The sequence below is a fragment of the Pseudomyrmex gracilis genome, unplaced genomic scaffold (assembly GCF_002006095.1).
Source record: "Pseudomyrmex gracilis isolate BER0280 unplaced genomic scaffold, ASM200609v1 scaffold_154, whole genome shotgun sequence".
Taxonomy (NCBI): domain Eukaryota; kingdom Metazoa; phylum Arthropoda; class Insecta; order Hymenoptera; family Formicidae; genus Pseudomyrmex; species Pseudomyrmex gracilis.
Window position 1 is genome coordinate 147,353 of NW_018020738.1, and position 25,478 is coordinate 172,830.

A 25,478-nucleotide genomic window follows, 5' to 3' on the forward strand; every position below is an offset into this window, starting at 1 on the left:
CAGCTCTCCGGAAACGAGGTTAACGGAATAGCCGCATAAAAAGAGAAAGAAAGAAAAATAAAGAAAGAGAGAGAGGGAGAAAGAACTACACAGTATAATATCGCTCTGTGACTTATAGCGAGCGGTTTTTGTCGAATATTAAACGCAATGCGCGCCAGGGTCATCCCAGGGTCAGACTGTTATAATTAAAATCGTAAAATTGCGTCAATATCGCCGGAAATTAAAAAATACGATTTGTTGCCAAAATACGGAAAAATAATATCGCATATATATATGTACAAAAATCTGTGATAAAGATTATAAATTATTGTTTGCGAGATCTAGCTCCGATATTATAAATGGAAGCATAAAGTTTCTTTTTTAAGAATTAATAAATTTCTAACCGTGAAAGATAAAATTACAAAATTACGCGAATGTTACACATGTAACGCGCGAATGTAATATAATTATCATACATAAAATTAGTTACTTTTGAAAAAGATCTCTTTTGCAAATCTGTTTAAAAGCGTAGGTACATTTTGTTTACATATCAAAGAGATGTAATAAAAACATACAAAAACATACAAAATTAAGCTTGACGTGATTTTATTGTTTTAAATTTTTTTATTTTTTAATTTTTTTTTATTAGATACACAGAGAAAAAAATATTTTCGAGATGTGAATAATATTTATTACATATTTCACGTAAACGTTCCGTTTGAATCTACGGCGTCACATCATCGTTTTTAAATATTTTGAAAATAATAATAATACGCAAATAATAATAATAATACACACTGGTCACAAGCACAACAAATAACAACTTGTTTTGCTTTTTAAAAATAAACTTATATTATGAGATAAACTTTTTGTAATCGAGATTTAATATAAGAAAGAAAAGCCATTTATACAATGTTCTTGATTCTCGATAGATGTCTTTTACGATGTACACAGATAATGAGTTTTATTCTCCTGAGGTCGATTTTCAAGAACTTAACAAGATCATTTTGTGAGGTTTCTCTATCCACTATTTTCTTTGATATCAACCATACAGTCCAATTCTTGACATAAAAGACAAAATATATAAAAAAATATATAAAACATATATATATATATATATATATGTTAGCTGTTTGCGCAAAAAAAAAAAAAAAAAAAAAATTGCACGATATATCGCATTATCGTCCATTCGAGCTCCACATGTTATTCCAAACCGCATTTTCGGATATGTAATGTAATTACATATACAGCGTTCACATACGCAGTTTGACGTGAGTGAAATATATTTGCTTTTCATCGAGGAATTATCACGGAATAACAATTAATTAGAGAGATCGGTAGAATTTATGGTCCGCGGGATCGCGCAAATTCGGCGATATTGAAGCGCGATATCATTCTCGCCGAAATACGTCAGAAGAAAGAGTTTAAATAGAGACGAAAGAGAACGGATTGATAGACAGACAGATAGCTAGATGGATGAACTGGCGGATAGATAGACAGATAATACATATATACGTTTGACTGCTCTTTTCATTTTTTTTTCGACCAGCGCAGCGATATCGCTGCTGAGATCGATAAGAAATTGCTTTTGGTACATGAACATGTCGCAGTCATGTCCGCTCCACTTCTCCGTTTTGGCGAGATATTGATTTGAGCAGGTCTCGGCGGTTGTGTCTGACCTTGACACGCTAGTACACGTACTGCACCATCTCCCGCAGCAACACCGGACTTGCGAGTCTGTAACGTGTTTCAAAGTTGGCGATGAAACGACGTCTCTCGTTCTCAGTTTAACACTGCTTTATCCCGTTTCTCTCTCTTTCTCTCTCTCTCTCTCTCTCCCTTCGTCAGACTTAGCTTAACGCTATTTGATCTCGTTGATCTCGTTCAAGTGTAGTCAACGCGGTAATAAAACTCTCGTGAACTCGAGATACGTAATCAGCTTTAGTCGTGTTCTACGCTTTACTGTCCCTCTGACATTATCTATCCCTTGTTTTTATTCGTCTATCGATAATCACACATGTAGAACGTTTATCGTAAATTACATACGTGCAATTATTATCTCTATTTATCAGCTCTACGGCTCTGAATTTGTCAAAGTCACACATTCGACTAATTTACAAATGTTTATCAAAACAGTATTTATAATATCCTCGAACCGTTATCATTTATCGAAGTTCTACAATGTGTTGAGAGACTTGCAACGCTGTCTCGATGGACTTGGCATCATTATCTACCTATCTTGCCGACACGCAGAAAGAATGTTTTACATCAATTCACGGAATTGTGCTTGATTTTTTTCCGTTACAAATCATTTGCGGTATCTCTTTGACACCGTTTGATAACCGTTCTCGTACATATCTCGCGAACTCTGATAAAGATTCTGCTGATAAAAATCTTCCATTGTGAACATCCCTTCCGCGTACGGGCTTTGCGCCTTTGTCTTCACGAGGTAGAATCCTCGATGCTTATTGTCGACGTCCTCGCCCATCAGCACCGCGGGATATCTGGGCGGACAGAGATTCAGCAGATACGCCATAAAGCCGGAACAGGACCAGCCCCAGAAACCGACCTTCGAGTTTATCGACTCGGCGAAGTACTCCACTGACCTGTGGTGGTCACACTCAAAGGGGTTACGATGTCCCCAACATCCAGGCTGATTTACCCCGCCGTTCATGTAGAAGTCGATGTGGCCGCTCTGTTCGAACTTGCCCTGCATAAAGGCGTTCGTGTGCAGCACGTCAACGAACTCGGCGTCGCTCGCGTCGAGCTTCTCGTCCTTGCTGACGGTCATGAAGAGCGGCATCGCCGGATCAAGACCGGTGATCCTCGACAGTTGATACGGGCGAAGCGCTTTGGCCGTGAAGGCGGGCACGTGGGCACCCAGACTGAAACCGATCACGTGGATGTTTGTGGCGCCGTAGTCCCTCAGACGTTCGACCAGCTGCGCTAAACAGTCGCCCACGTGAGGCACGTTGTGGACGGCCACCGAATAGCACGGCGGCTTCGCCAGACGGTGCCAGTCGATCGCGATGAGATTATAATTGCCTTTCTTCAGATACTCGTTTCTGATGTCTACCAGAGAGTCCAGATTCATGTCCGAATCGTAACCGTGCACGATGATCTTGGTGGGAAACGTCGCTACGAAGTTGGTGTCGGCCAAATTCGAGTCGGTGTTGTTCACCAGCAGTTGTTGAGCCTCGACCGGATTGTACTTGGTGTAAAGAAAGAACGTCACTTCCTCGTCGGGACAGGTCTGATTGGTGTTCACCAGACAAGGACCCACGAAGAAGCCTTTGACGTGTTGCTCGTCCACCGTGTTACTGACAACAAAAATCGGCGTGTTCCCGGCCGCGGCTACTTCGGCAACGACCAGAAAGCACGTCAAGAGGATTCTCCAGGTTGATGAACAACCACCCGGGCTGATGATAGTCATCATGTCGGTTTTGTCGTAAGCTCCACTTTGACCGCAACGTTGCGCGACGAAGAAACGTCTGCGAACAATCCCGTGCGACTGTCTGGTAGGAACTGGTCGTCCCGACTGGTCGATCGTCACGGGCGAAACTCCGCGATACGGCGACGGCACGTACTGCGACGAACTCGGAATTCCTAAAGAGTGTGCCGCCGCGGTGACGTTTCATCAAGAATGCATGGCTGCTGGATCGATGCGCGCGCGAGCTTAGTCACGGAAAGTGAACGTCCCTGATTTTCAGCGATGTGGTTCAAAGGAAGGGTTTTTTTCTTTTCAAAGAGGATATTAATCTCGAGGAAAAAAATGACGAGTTTTCTCTCTGCCGTGTAAGCGCAAAATTTACGGAGAATTAATCTCAAAAAGATTTAGATTTTCATCAGTTATCACTGGCTTACAGAAATTTTTCCTACTGATAGTCGATATGTGGTAAAAGAGAAAATATAAAAAAATTATTTGCAATAAAATTAATTCGAATAAAAATCACCTTTTTCTTCATAAAAGTAAGTAAACATTGAGTCGACCGTGTTATCGATTGCTTATCTCATCTTCTTTTCGTCGAAAACACAAGAAATGTTTACATGAAAAAGCAAAAATTTTAATCCCACTTTTTACATCGCGCGATGAAAAATTCGATCGCAAACGCTAGCAACTTGGATAATGATGTGTATATACGTTCTACGAGATTATTCCTATAGAAAATCACATTTGTATTTTTTACAACGTCTTACACAAGAAGTGACTAGCGCAACTTTACGCAAGTGGAACCAATGACGAAGTAGAGCGCGCTGCGCAATGTTTTGTCGCGTGCTTGCAAAAGAGAGAGAGAGAGAGAGAGAGAGAAAAAGTCTCGTGATCGTGGCGAATTGACCGGTTCCGGCCGATTAAATGTGCCATTCAGATATTGCTCGGATATACCGGAGCGGATAAAAGAGCAGCGAACGACGATCTGATCAATGGAGAGCGGTGCGCGTCTGGCGAAGCCGAACGATTCGAGAAACGATTGCGGCAATGGATCGATGAGTGGTCGGGGTGCACAACCGGGCGCGGACGACGGGTCGGGATTCACCTCGTCGACGAATATAGGAGATGATGCAACGGCACGTGAACCGTAATGGCACTCGCCTCTTGTCGGACAAATTGGATATTTCCGAGATACGCGTGTTTCCTTAACCGCCGCGCTTGTCGGAATTCTGCCAGTCGATATATCGACGTGCATTATGGCGGCGATATTCGTTCGTGTATTATCAAAAGGAACTTTCATTACAAAGCAAATACAGTGAATCTTTTCTCCTTTCCAGCGTTCAGCTCAATGGACGCTATTCATGACCGTTTCTTTGTGGAATATAAGAAATTCTTGTTTGTGAATGTCCAATGTGTGCGCGCGAATAAATAAGAAATTGTTACACACAGCGTATTACGAGAGTACGGTCGTGAAAATCTAATAAACTAGAATCAACGATAGATTCTACATCTGAAAGGCAGTTCAGACAGTTGAATGTCAAATCGAGAACTACGTCTCATTGAATAACAAAGTTTTATTCATCGATGATGTCAATTGATGTCAATTGATGTCAATTGATGTCATCAAAGTAATTAATTCCATGAAAGAATGGGTAAGATTCTACAAATAGAACTGTCTATCATCGGGATATCTACATTGTTTTCAGATTTAAGTGGGAAAAATAAATTGATTCAAAAAAAAAAAAAAACTATTATTAAAATGAAAACAAAAAGAAGTTCGGGTGCTTTTATTGCGGACGCAGTTCGAACAATTAAAAGTTGATATCTTTGATTTACACCGCAGATACGATAACACGTGCCCTCACATCGCGTGACCAACTCCAATGGCATCGAATGCTGGGTTGAATAATGCGCTAACTTCCTATTACGGTTCTCTTTCTCTCTCTCTCTCTCTTTTTCTCTCTTTCTCTCTCTCTTTCTCGTTTGCAATAAGCCGCGCGATCATGCTACCGAATATCGCAAAGCCCGAAATAAATGCCATTTCCTTTATACCGCAGATAAAGTGTTATCGATCGAACGTCGCGGGGTTTGCGCGTTTATTTAAAGAGAAGAGGCTCGTGAAAGTAAGTGTTCGTTCTCGTTACTTCCGTTACAACGAAATAGCGCGCGAGAAGAAGGTGAAATTCCGTTTCGAGTTGGCACGCAGCCTACAAACATATCAATAAACTTTCGCGAGAACCGCGGAGGTGAATATTAATCGCGGCCAAAAACACTTTTACATTCGATTTTGTCAGCGACCGACCGAGAACTGTCCCAATTATCGGCTCACGTAGTAATTATCGGTATTATCGATCGTCAGCTAAATAAACCGCTTCGCCTCACGTAGCCGCAAGTAACTCCAAGAATCGATACTAGATTGCCACTGGGGCAATTTACACATGCACAAATTCCATATACAAATTACATGTATGAAATATTAAATAATCTCGACTAATTAAAGAGAAAAGTCGATTAATAGACTTTCGGCCGATGAGCGTCGCTATAGCGAACCGCGTTTTATCCAAACAGTCTGTCGGGAGTGAAGTGTCAATTTCAGTTAGCAAAATATTTTCTTTTTAATCACACGACGATAACTTTTTCTCACTGGCGGTATTAAATACATTATCAATCTACTTTTTACTTTCACCGTTTATTCGCTATTTTACAGGATGAATTAACGACCGAGTGTTGATTCTGATGAAATATGGAATATTTAAATTTCCACATATTATACTCTCTCTCTCTCTCTCTTTTTCGATAGTTATATTAAATTTGCTCAAGTCAATATACCTTTATTAAATTATAGTTTCGTATTAATTCGCATATTTATATATACAAACTTGCGCATAATTTAAACTGTTTAATCTCTGTTTAACCGCTATCAACGCGAATTATTAATACTTCTAAATTAATTAGTTATGAATTTGTGAAAAATAAAAACGTGATTTAAAAATGCAACGTTATAGGTATATGATGAATAAAGCAGGAGTGGAGATCTCGTTTCGTTCCACGGCTTATCATACATTATAATTTAATAGACTCATGAATGATTTAGATATTCCGCTTAAACATAAAATCCTACTTTTCGTCGGTAGTCCTTTTAGCGGAGCCCAGTCCCGAAACGAGCTTGTTTGCATAAGCTATATAACCAGGAAAGGAAAGAAGGGACGAGTGTTCTTATTCGCGTTCTTTCTTTCGCGTCATCCGTTCGTGTCCGAGACTGAAAAAAAAAGAAAAAAATCCTCCGAATATAGATCAACGGTCTTCTCTCGGAAAGCGCACGCACTTGCATTTCACTCGATAAAATTTTTTAATAAACAACATCGTTAATATTTGGTACAATAAAATTTTAATGAAGAAAATTATTTACATCCGATCCGGTTAAAACGAGAACTTCAATATTGCCAGAAATATTTGTTTCTGGATAACGGCGCGTTTCAATTTTCATTACTCGCTGCTTAATTACAGTTAAAATAGCAATTACCGTAGATCTCTCGTTAATCGCGTTACGTGTACCTAATTTTCAAAGAAAATCAATATCGAGTAGACCTGCTTCAGTTCGCGATATATTCCGGCCACACGTATATCGGCCGGCCGATTAAATTACAATTTCCATTTTAAAAGTGTAATGTTTACGTAGATTGACGATCGTTACGATGAGAGATAAAATCTGTAATAAGCGAAAATTCTCGAATTAGGGCTTGTCGAATTCAGTTTGTTTCGGAGTGTACGCGCGTGTTATAACGAAACATATCGTGTGGCTCTGTAATACTCTGGTCGTCACCAGATTTTAATTCTGAAACGAATTGATTTCGACAGCTCTGGTGAACACGCCGCGATTAATTTTTGTGATTAAAAACCCACTACTAGTTCCTCATGACACTCCGAATGCTTATTTTCTCCCTTCTTCGCGAGCGTTATTTTTTCGAAAGTTGTGATTTTTATTTACAAAATATAACGCATCTCTTTCTTGCGCGCGCCGCGTGTTTGTTTCTCGGCGATTCAAATGTATTCAATATTATGAACCTTTGCAACCTGCACAATTATTTATTTATTAAAGCGCATATAAAACGAGAGTCGCGCGAAGAGAAAAGCGCGAGCGAGGAAAGCGTATTTTTCCGTTTTTTTTTTTTGTCCATGGTACGCCATCGGAACGAAGTTGTCGATTCTTTTTTGGGCCGAAGCCAAAGCATGATGTACCTTTTGCCTCCATTTATTCTGTATTCTCTTCTGTATATTCTCGGGAAATAGCGGAATATCGTAACAGGAGCGAGCGTGCACACATGCGCAACTGTTAGTTAAGGTATGAGATATCGACATGTTATTTTGTGAAAGCCGGATGCACTGCATCAGGTTACATTTATGTAAAAGTGTGTTCTCTGACTTTCCGCCGTTATTTCGATATTTTCTCCAATTTTTCCGTAACACAATGTAATTTCTTCGCGAAAGCGCTTTTTGTTTTATTATTCTTTTACTATCTCTCTCTCTTCCTGTCTCGTCGTTCGTCGTTCGATGCAAATGGGAAACGATTTTGTTGTTGGGAGAATTTTGTGAATATCAATATTATTAGCGAGAGATTGCATGTATATCCCCAGCTATACGCGCGCAATTTTCAAGAAAATTCACATCGGTTTTTTTCACACATCTTTCTGTATTGCAAATTAGTCGAATGAAATTAGTTGCAAAACAATTAGTTGAATGAAAAAAACTGTTGGCAACATTCCGTAATTATACATCACCGTCTTTACAGTTTTTTTCGACTGTGTGCGATTTCCCGCGCGCGTATCACACGAAATGATATATGTAGATACAATGAGTATATGAGATACAATGTGATATATGTAGATACATGCGCGCGTCGAAGTTTTACGATAAATATTTGGCGCCATTCGGTTTGCTTTACTGCAATAGGCGCAGTTTGACATTTGTTCCGAATCTGTGATACAAAGCTCGCTCTCTCTCTCTCTCTCTCGCTGTCTCGTACTTTAATTTATTGCTAGTTCTGCCGAACTCGGATGTACATATCAGATGTACAAATCCGCAAACCAATGTGTTACGTGTACACATCGAGCGGATACTGCATCATATTTCGGAGATCTTCTATCTTTCAAATGAACAGGACACGTCGGGAAGGACGATGTAGATACAGTTTTAATCGGGTCGCATAAATGCAAAACTTTGATATCCACTCCGGTTTTTATTTGCACACAATTTCAGTTTGTCGTAAGTTTGTTTCAATTCTCTCTCTCTCTCTTTCTCTCTCTCTCTCTCTCTCTCTCTTTCTCTTTCTCTCTTTCTCTCTCTCTCTCTCTCTCTCTTCCGACTCGAAATTATTTAATATTTATTTCCGGGAACGCTCGTTGCTGGACGTGCTCGAATAAATATCGGTCGGACAAATTTTCGACAAAACTCCAACGAGAGACTGGCTACATACCGCATACGGATGTACGTACAAATATCTCTGCGTGGGCGCAGTGGTGCAACAAGCGCGGTATCGCACAAATCGATGCAACCGCGTGGCATGTGTATTTCAGGAAGCGAAACGCGTTTGTTTCATCGAAAATGTCGGTGCGCGCCGGTGTAAAAAGAGCATCCTTCGCAAATTCCGCGTGAATACACCGGAATCGGCCGTACGGTGTAAACTTACCATCACTGAAAAACACGCTCTTGTAAAATATAACAGAACGCACGGGATAAACGCAAAGGACATTTCTCACGATGAGCGTAAATATAGAAGAGAAGGAAAAAACATTTATCGAAAATTGAAAAAACGCGGCATTTCAATTTTGATTTCGCGAATAATTCGAACGAGAAAGTGTCTGAGAGAGAGAGAGAGAGTGTGTGTGTGTGTGTGTGTGTGTACTGATTGACGAATTAACGTAAAATTCCGGGAATGTGCAATATACACGCGCGATAGTATATTGTCGATAAATTGTCGAGGCAATTTTCACGTATAAAGGTCGTCATTGTTGCGACATTTTACCGTTATTCGAAACGCGCTACTGCAAAAAGATCCTCGCGCGAGACGCTAATAAATCTTACAATGTGCAACGAGGGGCGAGGGCCGTTATCAAGCCGACGCGCTCCATTAAATCGGGATATGACGTCGACGTACAGTAGCAATCGTCGTTCTCCACACACACACACATATATACATATATATATATATAAGTTCATCTGACATCTTTGCGAAATTGACGTCTTAATTTTTCGAATTTTTGAATTTCTACGTAGTTGAACCACCAGTTTCGATCGTGTTTTTTCAGAAAATTTCTAAAATATCTCGAGCGTTTCGAACATACTTCTGACATTTAAAGTGGACAAACACTCGAAAGTCTGTCAACCTTCTGCTTCAGAATTTTCCGCTTCAGAATTATCTACTTAATTGATGTAATTAAAACATTTTGTTTAAGAATTGCGAAATTATAGTCGCAAGTATTTTTTTATTTTTTTTTTCTTGTGTCGCGCGTTATTTTATATTTGCCGGACTACAAATTCGCGACGTAAATGGCGAAGCGAACGAACAAAGCGTTATTTAACATTAACGCGAGATGTATTTATAAGACGACGCGATACGGATTTGCTTTCGTTTTGCTCGGCTACAAACTCGAGTAAATTTAGCTCTTTGCTTGTAATTACGTTCGAGATATTTCCTGCGTCTCATAATTACAGACTCGTGTCAGCAGATACGATTGAAATTTCACAAAACACATCAAAAATAGAGATACGTAAGACAATAATGATTCAAAGTTGAACCTATATATATAAATTCCAAAAAGTGTATCAATTAATAAAGCGTATCGATTAACAAAATTAAATTAAAATTTCTCATCACGTGTATAAAAAGCCTCCGATCTTTTTTTACGAACATTGAACTTGACAGAGATGTACATATCTATTTTCATATATTTTAATTATTTTATTCTACATTTTCTTATATACGAGTCGATTTTTTTCGAGAAATTAGTCTAATTTATTGATATTTGAATGTAAACAATACGCTGCTTGTGTAGCACGCGTGCGACCGACGATTAAATCACGCATCGATAATCCGCCGATAAGATATCATTCGATTCGTAGTGCACCGAGTTCGCGGTGGATGCGCGTGCAAAACTCGACCGCGGAGACAGACGTTCCATTAGTCAGTCGAAAACGCGGCGTTTCTCCGGAATTAATTATCCGACGCGCGCTCGTCCGTTTGTTTCGGATAATCGAATTTTCAGTACGCATCGTGCGCCAGAGACAGACAGAGAAAGATAGAAAGAGAGAGAGAGAGAGAGGGAGAGGAGGGGCACAGAGAGACTCGCGTATATTAAACTAATTTAAACGCGAGTGCACGCGAACACTTCCTATATCTCTTTCTCTCTTTATCTCTCTTTCCTGTCTCTCGCAGTTCGTAATAGCAATAAACAAACGGGACGAAACAAGCCGCGAGGCACGCACTATTTGCTATCGATTACCGCGGGGAGGTGGCGGGAGCCAAAAAACAACAGCGATACACCGGCGGAATTGCGGCAAACATCGACGATGCCTCGCGCGCGTTCGAAATGTTCGATTGAAATCGCGAAAAGCCAAACGATATTATTAAAGGAGTTCGCGGGAGCCAGAAATCGAACGCGGCGCACGGACGATCGATCGCTTAATGAAAACACCCAACGTGCGATTTTGTTCTGCGTTTTTTCTCATATCCTTTTTAGTTTTTTTCTCGTTCTCTCTCTCTCTCTCTCTTCGCATTCGCTGTGTTTTCCGCCTTCTAATTTCACCGCGCCGCATCGTATCGGCCGCTGATACGCGGATAGCACAGTTGCGCATAAATACATAAATAAAACACACGCCGTTGTAAACGGCGATATATACACCGCGCGGTTGTCACAATAGTCTATCGATCACTTCGCGCTGCTTAATTATAGACGACGACAGCCGCGATTGTAACGCGACGGAATAAGCTTCTAATTAAGTCGACCGACGAATATTTAGGCCGGCTTTTATGTCTTTTCGTCAAGAGGTCACGAGTTCGCACGGCGCGACGTCGTCGGCTTTTCGTCGCCGAACGGTTCTAGTTACCGAAATTGAGGTGTTTTATTTACGAATTCTTTGTGTATGTAATTTTTAATCTATGAAGTATCTTAAGCGATATCAAAGGAACGCGGAGTCAAGAACGTATGAGAACGTTTCGGGCAAGAATTGTGCGTGCGTGCGTGTGACAAATGATGAAGTTGAGAATCAAAGCTGAACAACCGCGCGCGTTTTCCCGTCGACAGATAAATTTGACGGCCGGCCGCAAATACGCGCAAAATGATTGACGGATGCGTGGGGGATCGTCAAATGTGTCTGTCAAATATGCAGGTGAAATTAATTAAATAGAATTGTTGTCAACACACACATGTGTGAAACGAGATGACGCGCAGAAGTGTGTGGTAAACCGCTACGCAATCAAATGAAAAGCAAACACTACATGTATATACGTATATAAATACATATATAGTATATGTGTATATATATATATATGTATATGTATTATATATATATGTATATACAAGGTGTTTGAATGAGATCAGCATAATCAAGTATTAGCATGCGATAGAAAATGACGGGGCATAGTAATATAACATTTCGCGCGCGCGCGCGCGCACATACACAAACGTCATTACAGTGTAATATATTCCAAATCCGGGGCAAAATCCTTCGCTATTATTATATAATCTAATGTTTATCTACAATGTGCCGGTAAATAGCAGTGTTAATGTTAATTAGCTCACAAGAACTTAAATATCTCACGTACCTACCTATTGTATCCGTTGCGCGACTACGAAATTAACGCATGACTGAAATATATTCGTTTAAAATGAGATTTTGTTACACGTTAATTAGAGATAAAATAGTATTATTTTTATAAAACAATGATTTTTTATTTAATGCGTAAAATCTCATAGAGTTTGCGTTAGAGGGGAAGATGCAAGCAAAATATAAATTTTAAATCGAATTTGATCGCGAAAACAATTTTTCTAAAGTTTCAAGCCGCGTATGACGTCGATTCTACGTAATGACGTGAGCGGTATAATGATGTCGTTACATACGATAAACGCATAAATAAATGAATAATTCATGCCGTGATCGCGCGAGCGCGCGGATGCGTCCTTTGATCATTGGCACTCGACCGGCGCAGGACGCAACTTCGCAGCAAATCGACTAAATGCGCCGGCTAACATATTTACGGAAAAATTAATTAATTTCCATCACCGTTAATGCACTCGGCGCTTCGAAAGTAAAACATTTTCCGGTATAAAAGTTTAATTTTGTAACCAACTCTCTCGGAACCGAATAGGTTCCGAATACCAGAGGGATTTTACACGCCAATTTTAATTTTTATATCTATATCATACGTCAATATTTGAATTTGTGTTTTTTTAAATTCAAAATCTCGTTTTAAAAAATGAGATTACGATTTTCACAAAATAATACTAGATAAGCATTGAAAACTATACGTAAGCTCATTACTCGTGCACATGCTTTAGAGTCTTAATGGATTTAACGTCTTAAGTGGACTTAATTTAATACCGTAATTTATACCGGATAATTTAATTTACAGAAATAATTTTTATCTGTTCTCGTGTGTCACCGTGCCGCGGGAATACGGTTGTTTACGGTAACAGCATTACGCAACCTGTCGCAAGAGACAGAGGAAAAAAAAGTTTTTTCCTGTGTTTCAAAATAGTACTCCGAAATAAAGCCACAAAGAACGAACTGGCTGACGGTGGCGATGTTGCACAACTACATATGTATACACATATATATATATATATATGTACACGTGATGTGTATATATATATATATATATATATATACACACACACACACATCATACATATGCGTGCGGCAACGACAAAATGCGAATCGATTGTGTACATGTAAGGAGGGTTTTTTGTGACTCACATGGGAAGCTGACTGGGGGATGAGACTGAGCATTGTGCGCGTTATGGGGATGCCTCGGGGTAGGAACACGCTGCTTGCAAAAGCAGAGAACCGCCACCATTATCAGACCGCCCATGCTGAGTATCAGAAAAACAAGGGCGACGGCGAACCAAGTGGTCTGCATGCCTAGGATCGTCGATGCCTCGGAGTCTGAAATCACAAGGGAAAACCCTTTGATCAAATCAGGAAAGTGATGAGTTTCGTCGAAAGCGCGAACGCGCTTCTTAAGTTAATCACAGAGTGTGTAATATAAAAAAATAATAATAATACATGGAGAGAAAGACTTGAACAACAATTTAATCACAGTTTGTGAAGTGAACAATAATAATAATTGTATTTCTAACAAGTGACGTTATGATAAAAAAAACTCTTTGAAATAAAAAAAAAATAGAACCTCTCTCTCTGTACACACAGAAAAATGCATACTGTATCAAGTATATAATAAGTTTATATATCCGCAAATATATTATAAGATCTTTGTAAGTATTTAATTTACTCAAAATACACTCTAAATCTTAGTAAATTTGTATTTTGAGTAAATTAAATACTTACGAAAATCTTATAATATATTTGCGGATATATAAACTTATTATATACTTGATACAGTATGCATTTTTCTGTGTGTACGTAGCGAAGTTAACTGCAATATGAAACATTGTTTTGTGATCTTCATCGAGCAAACACGGAATTTTTTTTTTAATCGAGTATTAAATTTTTTTAGCCAAGTCTATTACATTTATTATATTTATTTATTATTGTCGCAAAACGGTGTAAATTGTTTGCTAATTGAAGCCGAAAATTATACAGAAATATATGGCAAATTAACAAAATATCAGCGGAATATGCTAAATTTCTGCGAGCGAGCGCAAAAGCAGTATCCGGACGAGTTTGTAATTTACTTCGCTACTATATTGCGAAACAGAGAGAGAGAGAGAGAATGAAAGAGAGAGAGAGAGAGAGAGAGAGAGCTGCCTATGGATATGTAATGAATACACGGCAATTAACCTCTTCAGATATGTCGACGCGCACGTACTTTCAGCCATTAACATAAATGTTATGTAAATTCGGTTCTCGTGCATTTGCAATCGTTTCTCTGTCGAGAAATTGAAACAATTTCGCCGTGTATACAAAATTCTAGGAAAAACATCGCGCCTTGCCATTACGAGACGAACGATAAATCAACCGATGTAGTACGCGACTGTAATTATTTAGCGGGCGGAAAATGGAAAATCAGAGTCTATTTATTTCCCTAAAAAAAAAAAAAAATTAAATCTGTATTTTTACGCGGGAGAAGAGAGAAGTCGGATAAAAATTGATTTTGCGCGAGAAAATTGATTTCACGAATAAAATTACACTGCCATTTGTTTCTCCGAATTTCCGTAAATATATAATTTACGAATTTTACGAATGGAAATTTTCTCTTTCGTTTGAAACACTCGCGCGGCCCAAATAAACTTGCTCGTACGATAACAAAGTTTGATACCGGTACGTACACTGTTATTTTCAAAATATTCGCGTTTCTACGTGTTTATCTGTTTGATACTCGAACAGCATGACTAACCGCACTACATCATGCGAGATTCTATCTCCGTGATCTAAATCGTTTTGCTCATTAAATATAGCGTGTCTCAAAAAAAGAATATCTACAAAAAGTTTCTTGATACATGATATGTCTTGATAGCGAACGCGTATTGATTTCGTGTTAACTGGGCAAGTTGATATTGCCATTTGTGTGCTAGTAATTATTAATATCCGAAATTACACAACGGACAACATAATGATTTAGAAATATTGAATTGTCGAACTGAAACGAGAACACAGAGTTTATTGAGTAATATCACGTATTTTTGCAAAACAATATATTACGTGGGTCTGAGAGATAGTAAATTTCAAATTGTAATTTCGAACAATAATTTTCATTGGTTAAGATTTTTAATGAATAAAAAAAAAAAACGAAGAAGAGCAAATATTTCGAGAAACTCGGCATTTGTAATGAACTCGCGGTAATTAAGACTTACTGGCACAGAGGGTGGAGGTAGCCTCGTCGGATCCGTCGCCGCAGTGGTTCACACCGTCACAAAGAAGATCCGTCTCGATGCAAAATTCATTTTGAGTGCACCGGAAGTCCTTGCAGGTGTGCTCTGCAAAATTAATGGAATTTTCATTTACTCCGAAATAACATTTTCACGTTTAAAAAATATATTTCCGGCTGCTTGTTTTACAATTGTTAAATTACGTTTTCTTTTTGCTGTGTTTTTATTATGTTTGGAATCGAGTTATCATGCTTTGTTTAAAAACACTGTTCTCTTTGAATGGTTTTTTTTTTTTTTTTTTTTATCCGTATCGTTATCTACTAAGCGTACCATGTATGGAGTTTAATTACCGCGGAACGTTAAAGGCCATTTGCATAGTGGAAAAATTATGGTAGGTACTTTCTTTACCTGGCGCGTGTGTATCGCGCAAATGACCCCCGTCGAAGGGTTGTGTGCAGCTCTCGAGTCGAGCACCCTCCGATAGGCGTCGGGGCTTCAATGACAAGTTATTTTGAGAACACACAAGACTCTTTTTTTTCGTGCGCGGTCTTTGACGTAGCTTTCTCGCGAAGCGTGAATATTTGCGTTGCATTCACAATTGTAATTTTATTTGAAAAGTGACAATTCTTTTTTTTTTTTTTATACAGTTTCAAATAAGAAAGATGACAATTCTTTGGAGGAAAGAACCGATTTATAATTGCGATATGTAATTTAATTGGTGATATTTCTGTGATATTTTTTTCCATTTTAATGTTTTTACTTTTTTTAATTTATTTTTTGCCTTGATTATTATTTGAGAATATTTTATCTTCAATAATTGATGAAAGATATCTAAGTCGCGTTTGTAAGTGTAGCGTGTAAACGGGATCCACAAACCCCACGTCGGCTCTGGGGCGAACCCGTTTACATTATTGATGGCTTATTGAACGAACATCGGCGCGGCGCGCGCTTCGGCGGCGAACATAAAGAAACAAATTTAATGAGTTGTCTGATTAGATTGCGGGCTGATACGATTAATTACCCCCGCCGGTGTGCAATTTGGATATCGGTCATCTGCCGCATTCCAGTTCATCTCGCGCTATTAAATATGAAATTATATTCGCGTCTGTGCCGCGCGCGCCGTGAACGAATTCGCTCGTTGCGAGGGAAATTAGCCTTCGAAATAGCCGGAACGGGGGTACGAAAAAGGCAACTCTGTCCGATTAAATTACAACGAGACTAGCTCGGCAAACGGAGACGCACTCGATATAAAGGCGTTTGCGCTCGCGCGCGCGGCGCGCAATTCAATTACGACGATCGCTTGAAACTCAAGTTCGACATTAAGCTAATGGCTTCGGTATATACGTTTACCCTTTTGCTAATGAAATCTTAAGTTTTCGCGAGCCGCCTCGCGCGGAACCTAGGTACCGGGTTGGGTACCCGCAAATTGTAAATTAAACTGTTCGATATCAAAATTTAATTTGCGGGGAAGAAAACGCGGTATGTTTGATGTTTGCCGTCTTAACTGTTTGCGCAGCGAAAAAGTTCAACATTTTACGCAAACTGCAACTTGCGTTCCAACTCGATGCATAAAATAATCTCTCTCTCTCTCTCTCTATCTCTTTCTCTCTCTCTCTCTCTTCTCTCTCTTTTTCTCAGTTATTATTAACGATGTGTAATGTTCAATATTTTCAACAAAATTGAAGATCCAATATGACGTTATATCGTTGTTTTTACGACGTTTCGCACACTCGTTATTTACAGACCATTTTCAGTCGCGTCGGAAAACACGCGACACTTTCGGCGCGCATTCCCGCGCGTCGAACCGCCCGTAATTCTCGAGACATCCGATCTAATTACGGTCCGGCTCGCGGAATGCGAGTAATAACGAGCGATAAGTTTCACCCGATCGCGAAAAAGCGCACATTGGGGACGAGGACAGCGATTTTCCGCGTTCCGTTGGCAATTATAACTCTTCGGGTCTCTCCGTGGAATCGCGGTGAAGGTAATAAAAGAATCGACTCGATGACTCAAAAACGAATGGCTGCAGAAAAACGAGTCCGCGGACGACGAACGTAATTTTACGTAATTTAATAGTTGGGATTCCTTTTCTTTCTCTCGTCCCGAGAGAACTTTCGTGTGATTTACCACCATTTTTCGAGCTATTTTTTCGAAATCTCTCCATAGTGAAACGCGAGAGATTTCGAGAATGGAGTTCGACAGAGTGAGAACACAAAAGGGCGGTGCGGTGAACGTTTTATTTCCAGTGTGACAAGATATTTCACACGAGGAATTGCTTCTTCGCGTGACGTTCGGAAATTGAACAGCTACGGAGAATCGTGTTACAAATAACGTATTTAATTGTAAATGATTGCTTCCGATTGACTTCCGTCAACTGAAGAGAGAGAGAGAGAGAGAGAAAGAGAGATAAGGTGAAGATAAAGAGAAGGTGACGCGAACGACTGTAGGTACCGACAACAGAGTCAATGTTTAACTTCTTGGATTGGCCAATCGTTTAACGTCGGGCGCAGTAGACACCGTATATATGTACACACACATACAGACACACACACACGCTCAAATATGCTCAATATGCTCAATAGCGACGAAATTAACAGTCGTGGCTGAGCAAACGGGATGCACAGTCACGCCGCGTAGGCTGATGTGCAGTAATACCGAGTGTTGTGCACATTGACACGCGCGCGTATTCGCATTTGCACAAGCTTGTAGGCTCGACCCGGACGGCTTTCGCACGTGCACATACTGAGAATAGGAATGCACGGCTACTGAATTTCACTCGGCACACAGAATCCGTGAGGGAGACGCGAAAATTTCATCACCGTCAGCAGGCGTACGAAATGTCGTCTCAAAGCAAATTGCTGATCGTCAGTTCTTCGTTTCAGCGCACGACGCGTTTCATTAACAAGACATTCTAGTTTCATTGTGAATTTTCGACACGAATAAATTGCAGTATATTACGCTAAAGGTCTGAAATCTGAAGTCAAACGAGAAATCAAGGAGATATTTTTGTAGTGTAAAAATATAATCTCGAAAAAAAACACAGAAATTTGCGTTAAAATCTGAAAACCCCATTCTCTTCGAAAATATTTATTCGCGTGTATCTCGCCTGTAAATCGCGGGAACAAAAAACGGCGCGGGGAGAAGATGAACGCGCGTTTGATGCGCAGATTAATGAAATGTTGAATTAATTGGAACAAAGCGTCAAAAGTAGTTTTCGCGTCGGGACAAGGCGGCGGAGGGGGGAGAAGGAGTCTCTCTTTGAGCCGAAGCAAAAAGCTCCTCTCGCCTCCAGGGAAAGACCTCATTAAATTCTGTTGTGAGATGTAACACTTGCGCGCGAAAAGCAACAACGTGACGGGGAAACGGCTCACCGTCAAAAGATATGAAGATCATTAAAAATGCACGCGGATATCAGAAGAGCGATACCGACAACCACCGTGAGATTTTAAGAATGTTTAATTATGGATTCGTGAATTTTAACTCGCTATACATCGGGGTTCGATGTACGGGATGTGGCGAGACCGGAAAAGAGATGATTCTCTTCTCGTGCAAAATTAAGTCGAAAATGTGTTATATAGAATAAATTTATTCACGCTCAATTTTCGAGACAATCCATTTGAAAAATAAAAAATTGATAGCATCTTTACTCGAATGGAATATTCTATTTTTTTTTTTTTTTCATCAGTACAGTGCTAATTAAAGGCCAATCGAGCATATATTAATCACCGTATCGGCTATTAAAGCGCGACCACTTATAGAAGATTATATTGTCAAACGGAATCTACATGACACTTCACTTGCGAGTTGTTTTTATCGCGCTCTACTGCGCGTGCGCGTTCCGCAGTAGTAGAGATGCGCGTATGTGTCACCACCGTATTAATGCGATTATTATCCACCGATCATTTGTTTTCTTTACACGTGATATTAATTCACTGTGTTACAAAAAAAAAAAAAAAGAAAAAACTGTTGAAGTTTATCTTATAAACCCGATGACTTTGCGACTACTTTTTTTTCCGTATGATGCATCCTTCTTTTTGCGAGAATATTTCATCAACCGGTGAATCGTTTTTAATACCTAGCTTTCAGAAATTTTCTTTCCAATGCGCGCCTCTTCGAACAGAGACGGATTTAAATTTTCAAATCGTAATTACTCCCGATTTCGCATACACAGTTTATCTATTTTTTATTGTATCTAAATTTTTTCATTCGATTTTCGATCAGAGAGAGAGAGAGAAACGTCGTCTTTCGCAATGCGAGCTATGGGGAAAGTTTTGTGAGATACGATGCACGATGGCAGGATGAGGCGCGCGGCGTGTTTGCGTTCTACGATGCATGCCTATTAATTTCGCAACGATGTGTAATCGCGCGTTCCACGGACGTAAAATCCATTCCGGCGGGGTGGGGCGTCGGAGACCGGGAGTCGGCGGTTTCGGATTACAAATACGCCTCGTCTCGTACCTCGCTGTTACTGCGCAACGAGGGGCCTTTGTTGCCTTGTGGTGGTGGTTCGCGTTACGGAAGCATCATGCAAATGCATAAACACATTATTTGCTTATACCGCCGGGCGAAATTCTGGCTCGCGGAGGTACCCACGTTGGCGAGGGGATGAGGAACAGTGAGAGGAAAGCGGAAAGGATTGTGCGCGCGGCAGTGGCGTACGTATATGACACAGACTTAGAGAAACTAAGACCGGACGACTCTCTTCTGATTCGAGCTCATCACTCTCTTGCTCTTTATTAAATCTAATATTGAGCAAAAGAAGATTATTGTCGCGCGCAATATTTCTTTAAATCGAACGTGAAAGAAATTAAGAAGTATTCATCAATTGGAGAGACGATACCTCGAACGTGTGATTTATCTTTTTTTTTTCTTTCCCCTCAACCGTATTAAAGCTCGATATACAAAACTGATAAATTTCAACTTCGCCCTCGCATTTGGGAATGTAATTAATTCCCGTCGAGACACATGCTACATACGTTACTGAAGCTAAAGAAGCCACGACAAAGAAGGGGTGGGAAGGCAAGACGCTTTAAGGGAAGCAAACGCGACGGAGCTTACACGCGCGTATATACGTGCGTGTGCGTGTGTTTATATACATGTATATATATATATACATATATACATAGAGTCGTATATGGGAACTATCCGTATGGAAATCAACTTGCTCCCGCCCATCACATCCTAATTCTCCCTACACGATCACCTCAAGCAACACGCTCACGCGAGCGTGAACGCTCGTGCGTTGCGTGAGGGTGAGATGAGCGCCCTCTGAGCACACGCGTGGTTGCGTATGTACGGCGTACACACGCTCTCGCGGTGTTTATTTCGCCCCTTCTCGACAAGCCCTAATTCCCTTTCTTCATCCTATTACCACCGCGGAAAGGCGTGCGCGCGCGCGCACTTGCGTATAAGTTCAACGCTGCCGTTTCAAACACGCGCTCTTTCCAGAGAGCGTTAAAAGACGTTTTCGGCCGAGAGTGCTAATCGATGGAACATATTTCGCGCAACGCGCGAATTACGTACAAGACCACGAAACTTGAACGAATATCACGGAGAGGCGCTAAATATATATATATATATATATGTATATATATAAACTTCTCTCAAAGTTCGAGAATGTCGCGCTAGCGTGCCTTAAAGGCGCGAGCGGACTAATGAATTTTCCTTTCCGCAGCGACGACGGTTGCCTCGAAATTGCACATTGCTTTGCCTGTTACAAACCGTTTGGATTTAGGAAAACCCGCTATTACCAATTCCGAGAACTTTGAGCCAAGTTTTAATGCGATAAAATGTACTGATTTTGGCACGATAATCTCGTCTGAGATTTCAACTAAAGAGTTGCGCAAGTTTGTTTCTAATGTTGAATAGAAGAGAGAAAAAAAATAGACGATACAATTGAGACGAAATTATGTCGGCGAATTTCCTGCTCGAATCGTGCGGTGTCTTCTACGTAACTTCTCTTGCTCATCATCAGGCGACACTTGTGCGTCGCGTTGTCGGTGTAAGTCTTCGCCCTATGTATTAAACGCTCGGGTTTAAGAGACGGCTCGTCGCGAGGTAAAACGCCTGCCTGAGTCGACCTCATTTTCTCGGCCGTTGCCTCGAGGATGACGCTTAAAATTGTCACGTGCGAGCGTCGAGAGCGTCGTTGCGGAGGAAACGTAAATATTACAGAAATCGCGCTCGCGGAAACGTCGCGGTGAAACAATGCGGAATGGCTCTCGTAAGAACGGGTAAAAGTCAATATCGTAACCAGGTGCGGTCGTAAAAGCGAAGGAAGACAAAGAGGAAGGGTGAGGGAAGAGAAAGTGAGAGAGAGAGAGAGAGAGAGGAAAACGGGTGGGAACGTTCGAGTTAGAATCGCGCGACTGTGTGTACTTTTCGTCGCACGAAGGCCAAGCCGGAGTCGCGTATAAAATCGTACGAGACCGTGGCTTCATTCATAAAATGCATCGCGTGTTCTGTAACGTTACATCGCGGGGATAAAGGCCGGTGCGCAACGAGCTGCGAGGTGCAACAACCGTGAACCGGGGGGTTAATGTCCGCGCCGATGATCGAACGTGCTTTGACATCTTTGCGCTTCCACGGCTGGCGTCTAAAATAAAGGGATTGTCAAACGCAGGCTTTGTCGTTTATTCCGCGATTGGACGCATTTACATTTAACCGTGGCGCGTTGACAACACAATCCGACGAACGAATTAATGTAATTCATATTTTGAAACGGATTAATAATATAATTAATATTTAAATGGATTAATGTAATTAATATTTTGAGTGCACACACACACACACACACACAAGAGTTTGATGAATGTAATTATAAAATAACGACACTTTTCGGAGAGGAGTATAATATTGTGGGTAACTTTGAATATGTTCAAAACATATTGCCAATTGTTTATAAAATAAAATTGTAATTCGAACGGTTTAAACCTTACGACCGAGAGATACGGCACGTCAGGATTATAATGGGAGAACACTGAGCAATTTGATCGCGCGTGGGGTAGTTTCGAACTCGGGAGAGAGAGGTTAAGCTGAGAGACAACCATCTAGTATCTACCGTAATGATTGTCTCCGTATCGCCGATCCGTTCTGTTCGTAATGGAAATGTCTACAAGTCGCGGTTACGTGTACATTTAATGTCAGTGTCGCGCGCGGTAGACGAGGCGGGATTGACTTTAATGTGCGGATTAAAGCAAGCGAACCGAAATCACCGCGGATAATCCTGCCAGGAAACAGTCAATTAAATTGTAGCAAGGACCGGGCAAAGCCCAAAGGATTCTCTCAATCAGTGAATCAACGAGAATCCGCTCCTCAAGATCCAACTGCCGCATCTCGTTTTATCACCCTCGCGGCTCTTCTCCCTTCTATTAATTAGTTTTTATTATTTCTTCAATTTCTTTAAAGTTAGAATTTCTTTAAATTAGTATCTCGCATTGTTCCGTACTCATTTTTCATATTTCCTTCGCTCTTGTCTTATTTTCGTCAGTTTTGACATTTGTTTCTGTACGTGTTGCGCTCGAGGGAATTTTTCCGAAGCGCCTGTGACAAATAAGGCGACGTCTTATCTTGTTTCCAATTTCAGCAATATTTATTGTTAATATTATTTATTGTTAAAACAAAACGTTGTTTTCTCTATCGGAGATTGATTCATTTTATATATGTATATACGAGTCGAGAGGCGCGCGCACGGGGTTCTTTTCAAAGCTATCGAATCGAGAGCTTTCGGTTTATCCGCGAAAATAAACGCGAGCGGTTTTCCCGAGTAGAGATTACACGGACTTTAAAGGTATTACCGGTTTTTCGGGCGCAATTTTATAGAAAACCACATGTTCAATTTAATCGATACATTTTCACGCGGAACAAAATCATGCGAAATAATATACATTTTGTCTGCATACATACGATATTCGGGACGAACAACGATACGTATCGCTCTTTCAATCGAACGTATTTCTCTTATTTCGAAATATATCGAATTTTTCTTTTTTTTTTCTGATAATAAAGACAAATCACGGTCGAATATGGCACGCGGTGTCAATTTCGATGAATATATTTTATTAACATTTTTCTGATCAATTCGAGAAATCTTTTATATCGCAAAATATATCGGTATATATATATATATATACAAAAACGACAATTCGCATCTTATCAGCGTGGTCATAAATCACCATCGCAGAATGGTAGCGTGTCACTGATTAAATTCCATCGGCGCTTTGCCGACGTACTATATCATCTGTTTCGAGAAGTTCCGTCGAATGGCGAAACTTTTCGCGCGCAGTCAACGCGACATATTACCCGCGCATTCATCCCCTCTATATATACAATGTCGAAAAGCAAAGTCCTCACACCGGGGGTTTCGCTCGTTATTACACCAAGCTGGTTACCGTGCCGATTTACTAGACCGCCACAAGTCTGGGAAATTATCGTCTCACTTCGCGAGCCAGTGCGGCGGGATTCGTATCGCAAATGATGCGTTTCGCTAATAGGATTGGAGATACTCATCCGATATATACGACTAGAAATAACTTCGATTCGTCGAAAATTCTCATCCGAAACCGTTTATAAATTAATAATTAAACACTGCGACGGGGGGACGTAATTTTGTGTATGTCGTTTTATTGTTAAGAGCGCGTGAAATTACGTGGCGCTTGGAAAAACAATTTTGCACGATGGCAGAGTTGTTGTGTATGTAATGAATTACATTTGAAAATGCGAGACAGTTTGAATCCAAAAACCAATCAAGAATTTATCACGAAGAATAATGTTTAACCTTCGACGTAATTTGAAAAACATGTAATAGTTCGATCGACTTTTTTGCGTCAGACTTTACTGACCGATTAGAATTAAAATATCGGGGATGTTTTTAACTAATATCGTACACAGCTCGCAATTTTTTGAACATTTTTCAGACACGTATATTCGACCTTGTTGTAGTCTCTTATTCCTAAAATTGGCTCTCCGGCGTTTTTTGTTTTGACTCGTGCAGTCTCTTCCGGCGCGTAGTTCCGTGTAACGTCTCGCGGCGAGACGATCGCGCGTCGCTCTTCCTTCTTTAACGATATTTGCTCGTTCAAAGCGCGAATAACTATCGGGAGTGTGGAATAAAACGTCGAGCGATCGGTCGCGCGCGTTAATTGACACTCGCGATCGCGATTAATAGCTCGCCACGTTTGTAATCGAGTTTTACTTTGTGTCGGAGCTTCGGTTGAAAACGGAGAAGTGAATTCGCGCATCGGCGTGAGGTTGCCGCCGGGCGTGTAGATTCGTAATGGCGTGCGCGTTGCGAGAGAAACACGTCGCGCACATCTCTCGTGCGTATGTACAAACGTGTGTGTTTATGTCGCGTCACGCGAGTTTTGAAAGATCTCGAGTGCGATAAGTGCGCGGGAGTGGCGTAAAAAGAAACGGCAATTATCGGGCGCGAGTGCATTCAACCATGGGGACTTGGCGATTCGTGGAATAAAAATGGACGTTCGAGCCGGTAGAGTCGGTAGAGCCGGTCGATCGGAAAAGCAGCGACGACGAAAAACACCATCATCGAAATCAGTGAGTTTACATTTGTTCACTTATATACGAGTTGAAGCGTCAATCACAAACGGGATGAGCATTGCAATATTGTGTATGAAGTTCACCGGAGTGTTAGATTATTACTTCAAGTTGGTCACACACATGTTGCCGCTAACAAAAATTGCACAAAATGGAGCAACAAAAAGTGTCACATTTCACAAAAATATTAGTTTAGCAGTTTCGGGGATTTGTATTCCAATACAAATTATTGGTTTAATAACAATAATTCGATGAGATGACAAGTCGCACGTTTTCTTTGCGATTTTTCACGCAATTTCACGAGAATGTTTTATTACGTTTAATTAAATTTTCAACGTTTAAATAAACTGTCTAATTAACGCAATATATTTCTCTCTCGCTCTTTATAAGATGTAAACCGTTGCTAATGACGCCGTTGATAAGGCTTAAATGTAACGATGTACGTGCCGCTGAATAATATAACCGCTGGTATT

General features: G+C 40.4%; 1 protein-coding gene across 1 annotated transcript in view; it reads right to left on the minus strand.

Moving 5' to 3' along the window:
- Positions 1–25,478, minus strand: part of LOC109857295 — a gene marked incomplete at its 3' end in the record, with an annotated part of 87,574 nt that overhangs the window by 5,418 nt on the left and 56,678 nt on the right. Inside the window, exons 4-5 of the mRNA XM_020433467.1 lie at positions 15,439–15,561; positions 13,382–13,570 (exon numbers count right to left, since the gene is read on the minus strand). Of these exons, the coding sequence (XP_020289056.1) occupies positions 13,382–13,570; positions 15,439–15,561 (312 nt within the window). The remainder of the gene's footprint in view (positions 1–13,381; positions 13,571–15,438; positions 15,562–25,478) is intronic.